Source organism: Ixodes scapularis, unplaced genomic scaffold, assembly GCF_016920785.2.
Source record: "Ixodes scapularis isolate PalLabHiFi unplaced genomic scaffold, ASM1692078v2 PGA_scaffold8__174_contigs__length_109621045, whole genome shotgun sequence".
Taxonomy (NCBI): domain Eukaryota; kingdom Metazoa; phylum Arthropoda; class Arachnida; order Ixodida; family Ixodidae; genus Ixodes; species Ixodes scapularis.
In genome coordinates this window covers 38139623-38147977 of record NW_024609883.1, presented here as the reverse complement: position 1 = coordinate 38147977, position 8355 = coordinate 38139623, and the positions used below count along the sequence as shown (strand labels likewise).

Here is an 8355-nt window from a genome sequence, read left to right as displayed (position 1 = left end):
AGGCAAAGGAAAAACCAGGGTAGCCCTTCGTAATGTTAAGCTAAAGGAAAGCATCTCGCAGCAGTCGACCCGATGTTGGTAACTTCTAAAATAAAATAGTTGCCTCGATGCGAGCAATTATGATTATACGTTTTAGGTAAATAGCCAGAGATGAGTATATTTTATTCGGTGAAAGGAAGAAATCAGTATTTTAACAATCCACATCTCAGACGGGAATAGCCTGGCACTTGTTTATTTTTTTGAAAAAGTGGAATTTAAATAAACGCTGAATATCAACGCTGAAAGACTATGAAGGAGGGGTGTGATTTGGACTGCGACGGGTTCATTGCTTCTTAAGGCTGACCCAGGGATAGTGCGGAGCGCAGTCCACGCAGCTTTTCATCTTCCGGTCTCCGATATGATCTCCAATCTTCACCTTGCGGTAGACGCATGTCTCAGGCCTGGTGCACTTGTCACTTGGCATGACGTCTGTCAAGCAGCGAGACTCCTTGTAAGAGTTCACGGGTTTGGGGTTCTTCATGAACTCGATGACCTCCTTGAGGGTGACAATGAAGACGTCCTCCTTGGTCAGGAGCCAGTCGATGAACTTGAGAAATCCCTCCCTCCTCTCTCCTCCGTGGAGCCATCCTTCGTGCAGGAACATGGGGAACGGAGCCCTGTTGTTCTCGTAGAACGCCTTGAAGTTAGCCCTGGGTATTAAGAGATATGGGAAGGATAAATTAGTTTCGGGAACTACGTGGCTTTCGTAACGTCATCGGTGTCCCATGTGTGGTGGGTTTCAAGGTTCCAAGGTTCCAAGACGCTTCGGATGCCCTCACTTAGAGGACGGGAAAATCTGGGTAATTGTCTTTACGAATAAATTCACTGTAGTTAGGTGGGCGAAACAAGGAAACCTAAATATAATTATTTGGGGGTAGTTAAGATACCTTTGCTCAGTTCGTGCATTTTGGATATTTACTCAAGTTTACGTAACAGGGTTGATATTGACTTATACGGCGAGCCAGTGTCCTAAAATGCCCCTTCGGTGCGTCGGAACGCAAAAGGGGACTCGCAAATCAAAGGGCAACACAAAGAACGCCCAGGGAACACGCGATGACGAAGCAGCCAAGCTCGCCCCGTCATTGGTTGGGTCGAGGGGAAACAAACCCACCTGGGCGCTTTTTGGGGGGTAAAACAACACACGAGGCGGACATGAAGCAGACGAATTTGCGCGCCGCATAGAGAGAGGGGGAATGGATTGACTATATGGGCACGCTCAAGTCAGAACTTCAGAGCGAGTATCCCGAATATTCTAATATTAATTTCAAAATGAAATGACGAACTACGCAAAAGAGGATGTAGTGTGTGGAACCCCTTTTCCGGGGTGTACGCATGTACCCTCGCGGACAATATATGCTGCAAGACAGTATCCGGCCTTTTCCTGCTTCCGCAAACTCTACAACTTTCCGTTATCCCCAGACAATACACTTAAAAAAAAAATCGTTCCTGAAATGTTCTCGATGCCGTAAGAACTGTTTCAGTTCGTGAAGAACGGTTTCGCCCTAAGGACTAAAGCTTTCTACCGTATGCACTAGAAAGGCAACTGGGAGGTGAAGAACTCATTCTCACAACAAAAAGAGCTTCGAAGAACCCTTTAGAGGTTTTAATTAAGAATGTTTCTTGGGAGTGCTTTAAAGAAGTGTTTATGGTGTAAAATAGGACAAACCGAATAACCCCTAAGAGTTACTTTACGAAGAAATTTTTGTTTAGAGTGTAGAGTTAAAAAAATGGAGCCTGAACTTCTCCTTCCATAAAACTGTCTCGACCAAAGTTTCCATTTTTGAAAACCGGCGTGCACGACAAAAATAATGAAGTACTGTTGCGGCTCATACTGCCTTTGTGAATGCACCACGGTACATGGTGACCGTGCTTGAACTTGAGGTTTGTGTAGAGGGTGATCATACCGATAATTGTCGTAGAATCCTCGTTATAACGGTGCTGAACATCATAAAACAGAAACTTATATTCACATTCCAACCACAATCGATGTTCCAACCGTCGCAAAACATCCCCCTCCCCCTTACCCTCCCCCCCCCCCGCCTCGTCCTGCCCCGTCCTGCCCAACCCCGCCCCCTCAAAGCCACCTGGGTCACTTACATGAGGAACTCGTAGGTCTCGTCTGCGGTATCCGGCGGTGGTACGCAGCCACCGATGGTAGAGCAGGGGAAGTACATTTTGAGATTTTCGATGTCGTTTTCCTGGAACCACATGTTCATCGGGATGGTCCACAGGCCGGGGTACTTGTTCTCGGGGCAGGGCGCGATGATGCAAGAAGTCTGGAGTCCGTAGTCGAGCGTGTATGGGAACATGGGCTTGCCGCCATCCTTGACGCGGTTGTGCGGAATGGACGAGTCGTAGAGGAATCCGTTCTCCTTCAGCATCTCGTAGCTACTGTCACCACCGGTCTGCAGGAGCGGTGCCCGCATTCCGACGATGTCCGAAGCTGGGATTGCGGCATGGTTTGCAAGCAGGTCACGCTCGCCGACCATCTCAGCCTTCCAGCCATCGGTGTCAAGTCTCGACCAGTAGTCCGAAGTACCGTTGAGTCTGGAAGGCGGAACAGGAAAGGTGAATATTGGTATTATCCTAACTATGCTTTGTCTAACATAAATGAGTTCCGATGTTTAGAACAAAGAGAAGAAATAAACCTATTGCTTATTTAACCCATCATCAAGGAGAATAATGGAAATGTAGGTATACGAGCCGCAGGCGCTCGCCTTCCCCTTATTAAAGATTCGATGTAAATAACCAAAATATGGCGTTTACGAACACGAGTGCAAGATTAACTTTGTTTAAGCTTTAAGTGGTGCCCCAAGTGTGCAAGCACGTACAACGTGCGCGGGAGCGTAGCTGTAGCAAGGTTGCATTTGCACGGACTCGCCCGCACGAGCAGAGACATGGCGGCGGCCTGTCGCCCTGCAAAGCGTTTTTGGCCATTTTTTTTAATTTGCATCGCGTTCGCTCTAGCTAGTGTGTGGGACTCTGGTAACGCATTAAAGTATATTAAAGAAGTAATCTGACGTATTTTTAACATAATAGGTTAAAAAGGCTTTGAATTTCGGGCACAATTTCTGTTGTTGATGACGTCATTCGTCCGAACCAATAGAGAGTAGACCTTTCGCTAAATTACCCAAGCATCAAATAGAATCTTGGGAACGTAGGTACACACGCTGCACGTGCTCGTCTTCAATATAGAAATAGCTTCATTTAAGTAACCAAAATAACGCAACCCCGGAAAGCGTCTGCGAAGTGCCATTTGTTTCAGACTTTTGCTTTCGAACAGCTAGAACTGAAAATGCCAGCACGCGCAGCACGTGTACCCACGTACCGGCATTCCCTTTGATGCTTCGGTACTACGGCAAAAAGTCTATTGAACTGAGAAGAGCGTGCAACAACCATGAGCGATGTTCCTAACTCTTCGAATTAACATTCAGTTATGAGGCTGTGAATACCCCACCGATTTATGGGTGTCTCAAGAAAAACCTTGTGTGAGAATCAGGCGCATGAAAGGATCAGAGGGGTCATGTGCGCCTATTCAGCCAGTCCTACCACCAGAATTTTATGTCGTCATTGTCCGACACTCTACAGCTGTGGCGTCACTGAACGCCCGTGTTTGACAGTGATAGGCGCGCCCTTTGAAGCAGCATTTTGTCTTATTCGCCCTCTTGCAGAGCCCTTTTAAAGGGTCCATGAAATTAATTTCTGTACTGGGAAAAATGATATTAGATTAGGACTTCACAAATCACGTATCGATTAGCGACCCAAAAGAAAGAGGGAAGGAAAACAAAAAACTACTTTTCGGCGTGAACATTTGACAGTAAACAGGATAACTGGGCGAGTTGGTATGGATTCATTTGATAGTATAGCGGACATTTGTGCCTCGTTTCCTTCGAAAATACTCCGCCTTTTCACCGTAAAACATACGCAGTACCCAAAGCACGTCAGTCGACTCCAGCTCACGCATTGGACATGAGAACTGCGTCACTCGGCAGTGTGCTCGTCAGGAGTTGTTCTGTCGACAAATATGTGGCTTCGCTTTCCTGGCCAAAGCGCCCTGACGGAATTTATCATCACATGAGAATGAAAAGTTCCATGGTGTGCTTAAAGAGCACGGTGGAAGCTTGGAGTAATCGCAGCGGTGCCCAACCATATCAGACCGCGTGATTTGTCTATTCGCTTTGGGGTCAGTGGCCGAGTGGGCTAGCGCACGCCAACTCAGATCACCGAAGCGAAAGCTTACACTGCAGAACCTAGGGAACCTACAGGTTCAACCCCACCCCTGCCCGTTTCGATCTGAATGAGCATCGAACCGACAAATACTTTAAAAGAGGATTACATCCTACTCCCCGTTAATACAATGGCCTCGGCGCGGACAAGTGTGGCGCAGTTTGAATGGCTGAATGACCAGCAACCTTGTGTTTTTCAACATTGGATCGGGAGTGGTGGGAGGCTCCACCTACTGCCATGAAAGTCGCGGTTATCAGACATTCGTTGCCGGTGGCGACGGGCGCGCCACAAACCGTTTGCTCGATGATATTGTTTGCTCAATTTGTGTCGGGGCTTGTTCTCTAAGCATTTTTAGAGCAAGAATGTTTTTTTTTCCGGCGTGGCGAGAGGACCAAAACCGCGAGGGTGGTAATTGACGCAGTAAACGTGGCGTCTGATGCAAATGAGCAGAGTAGGGCGTATTCCTCTTAGTAAAGTATTTGGTACCGGCGTGGCGGTCGTGTATAACAACCGCGTGATGCCCGTTAAAGACCTCAGGCTTGCGTTTGTATTACACTGGCTAAGTTGCTCATTTAGACACCAGACGCCTGGTAAGGCAGGCTAACTTCCGTCTGTATAAACTTACACATATTAATTTTAATTTGTTTTTCAGTTGAGGATTAAGGCTAAAAAGAACCAAGTAAAAAAATCATTTTATGGCCCCCATGACCAGTTTAAAGAGATACTACAACGAAATTTCGGCGCTCATTTTTGGTCTATATGTGTTCAAAGGAGTGGTATCACATCGAACATACGAATATCTTGTTAAAAAGTTTCGAAAAGGTATTTTAGAACGAATTAATTTATTAGCAAAGAGCACTTGGTGGATGTCGGTAATGCCTGGCTTGTAACGTCCGTCTAGGAACCGTGACAGCTAGTGACGGTGAGTGTCTCGCCTCCGGCTACGACGTCAGAAGAGGGGAAGGAGGAACCCCCCTCTTCCCGAGAATGCCTTTTGTGTGTCGCAGAAGTCGCTATTGTCCCCCTACAAGATTATAGAAAATCAACCCGTCTCTCAAAATTCGTACAGAGGCAGCCGCTTCGGTGGCTGGAACGACTAGGTCAGTGGTTCTCATATGGGGGCCCGCGGAGCCTTTGGGGTCCGCGAAGGCATTTTAGGGGTCCGCGCAGCCCTGCCTCATCAGTCAAACCCGGCAATAAAAGTGTTTTTTTAGGTCGAGAAGGAATGTTTGAGTTTTGGGGCGAGGTTTCTTGTTTATATGTCAAGAAAAGAGGTCTACCTCACACTAGCCCTTAGTTATATCCGTTTATTAAATCATCATTTTATTTAACCTACTCTCTTCCCCTCCTCTCACCACAAACGGGGTCCTGCAATATTTCCGCCGATCCACAAGGGGTCCGCGAAACATCGATAGTTGAGAACCACTAAACTAGACCATCCTCTCGGCATCAGCCTCGTAGTAGCTTTACTCGTCCCGAGACGACCTACGTCACGATTGCGTTGAATGTCACGGGGTCACCGCTGGGCCTTCTCCGAACGCTTGCCAGAGTGGGTCGTTTATGACGAAAAATACAACCGCGAGGCTCAAAATGCAAACGTGCAATTGTCATTTACGGATATCGTGGATCATATTCAACCTATTTTTGAACACGACGGGAATATTTCGAATTTCGTTGAAGTATCCCTTTATGAAAAAATTAGGTGCTCCACTTACAGCACGCGCTCGTTGCTTTTAGCCAGGCTTGGCCTCTCATGCGATAAAATGTTACCGAAGGTGGGAGCTCGCGCTCGAAGCTGAGCATTTCTCTACTGGGCTGTCACCGACCGTTAGCGCCGAGATGGCCAAGATATTTCGGTGGCGCGCTGTCATAGTTGCCCTCCGTTCGTGACGTCACTAACCGGCCGGTTTCGCCTTGCCGTGGCGTAACGAGTTGCGATCCTGGCTACGTATCATCAGTTGCAAACTACAAGTTCCACGCTCTCTGCAAAAAGAACGATGGAAGCTTGGAGTTGTCGCGTTCTTCAACCAACACCGTCAACGTTTTGCCTTCCGGCTCCGTCTATGAAAGCAAAAAAATCCAACAAAGTAGGATATTGCGTGCGTTTTACCAATCGGGAAAATAGAGTGCATTAAAGGGGTACTCCGCCGATTTTTGAGCTACCTCAACTAACTATATTTTCTGACTCCCCGGCCTTTGCCCTTTCTGGTATGCTATTTAGTATCCTGAAATTCATAATAGCTACCGCGAAATCGGCAAAATAAAAGTGATGCAAAAACAAACGTTCAAATATACCCGCCCTTTTCAGGGCCGTGACGTCAGTGGAAGGTTAGCTTGCCAGTCGGGCGAGCAGTCTAAAAATTAGAATATGCCAATCATTTGTTCCGTTCTGGAGCGCGGGGACTGGAGCGAGCTTCCAAAGCATTCATTTGACACCATGAAACTGCTTCGAATCAGTTGGGAACAAATTCTACAGTCCAATGAGTGAACCCCTGCACTTCCAATGACGTCACTTTTTCATTGTTGCCAGAAAAGACTTTCAGTTTGAATAACACGGTGAGGACCAAAATTGTAAATTCAATAATTTCGCGAAAAAAAAATTATTTTGACCTAATATTTGGCATACTATTTTGGCGATGTTGTTTGGCGAGTTTACCAAAATTTCAAGCAAATCGAGGACCATGAAGAAATCGGCGGAGTACCCCTTTAACGATGTTCGCTGGCTGTGCCTTATCAGAGTGGTGATATCCATTCGGCGGGCAAGTGCTTACTTTTCGGCCGCGTAGACAATTTTGCCTTCCATGATACCTATGTTGACTTTGTATACTTGAGTCTGGTGGATCGACTTCTGGCCTAAAAAATGATCGAATTAAGAAGTACTTTCGAGGGCGTGATAAAATTTTATAAGTATAGAAACCCCTCGCCTCAGTAATGCGATGAAGCGAAGGAAATGCAGTCGTGTGCACGTTATTGCGTTTTATTGGACTTGGTGCCAAAAACAAACCCACGTATACCCCTATTACACGAGCGCACTAAACCGCAGTTAAATCCCTTTTATCTACAGTTACGCGTTACCACAGTTACCACACTTTACTCTCGGACAGCTATTTCAGAAGTAGTGAAGAGTGCGGGTGCACAGTTTGATGGGCGCTCAAGATGCCCAACAGCACATGCACCCATAGCTCTCACCGCATAGACACATAACGTTGTCCAAACGTATAGTGTGATGACTTTGGCTTAGCGTAATTGCAGTTAATTGTGTTCATGTAACATGGGTGTCAGATATTTTTTTTAGGTTATTCCGCGTCACTTCACAAGTGGTAATGCTCTACGACTGCCTAAATAGGTCATACACGGCTACATATAAGTGGGAGACGACAAAGGTGTACCCACTCCAGGAGGGCCACCAGCAGAAACATTGAGGCATTCTATATTGAATACCAACAACAACGACGCGTTTGGTCCCGCACGTCGCCTGCCAATAATTAAAAAAAACTTCTACGTACGTGATGGATCGCAGTCCGATTTCGCTGCCGCTGTTGTGGAGCTCGTGAACAGCGGTGTAGTCGAGGTACTCATGGTTCACGAAGAAGGTGGCTCCGATCTTGCATCCGCTCTTTTTGTTCTTCCTCTTCTGGGTGCCGTCTAGAAGTTCTCGGTAGAACGGCATGTTTCCCTCGTTGATGGCGCCGTCGAAAGAGAGCATGACCAACTGCGGCGTGTCCTGGACGTTCATCTTGTTGGGCGGGTCGGTGCTGGCACACACGCAGTTTCCGCTCGCCTTGCACTTCTCCGGGTCGCACTTGCCCTCCGGGGTGGGGTTCGCCAGCACGGCGACCAGAAAGAATGGCATTAGAAGTAGTGCCCTCATGGTGCTGTCTCAAGGAACGAAGCCTAGAAAGCATAAAAGATGAGATTCAATAGACACCCGTCGAAGCCCCGTCAGGCCTCATTGGCAGTCGCCATTGCTTAGGCACGAAGCTTCTAACTGGATCAGATTCCTCGGATCCAGATACGAGCTGAGTTCATTGCGAACGCTGACACGGTTGTCGCGTCTAATCAGGCACCGGTTTAATCAATGCTCACGGC

The 8355-nt window shown here is 47.2% G+C and overlaps 1 protein-coding gene across 1 annotated transcript; it reads right to left on the bottom strand.

Moving 5' to 3' along the window:
* Positions 1 to 216: 216 nt before the first annotated feature.
* Positions 217 to 8155, bottom strand: LOC120843124 (chitin deacetylase 8-like). Its single transcript, XM_040214354.3, has 3 exons — positions 7773 to 8155; positions 2137 to 2586; positions 217 to 689 (listed from the first exon to the last, which is right to left on the bottom strand). The coding sequence occupies exons 1-3, from the start codon at positions 8135 to 8137 to the stop codon at positions 323 to 325; spliced, it is 1182 nt and encodes a 393-aa protein (XP_040070288.1). The 5' UTR covers positions 8138 to 8155; the 3' UTR covers positions 217 to 322.
* Between the last annotated feature and the right edge of the window lie 200 nt (positions 8156 to 8355).

Excerpts from the sequence above, each read along its gene's own strand:
- LOC120843124 (XM_040214354.3), bottom strand. The coding sequence starts at position 8,137 with ATGAGGGCACTACTTCTAATGCCATTCTTTCTGGTCGCCGTGCTGGCG. Across the intron at positions 2,587-7,772 it reads ATCGGACTGCGATCCATCAC|ACTCAACGGTACTTCGGACT; the intron begins GTACGTAGAAGT and ends TCCGCCTTCCAG. Across the intron at positions 690-2,136 it reads GAGACCTACGAGTTCCTCAT|GGCTAACTTCAAGGCGTTCT; the intron begins GTAAGTGACCCA and ends CTTAATACCCAG.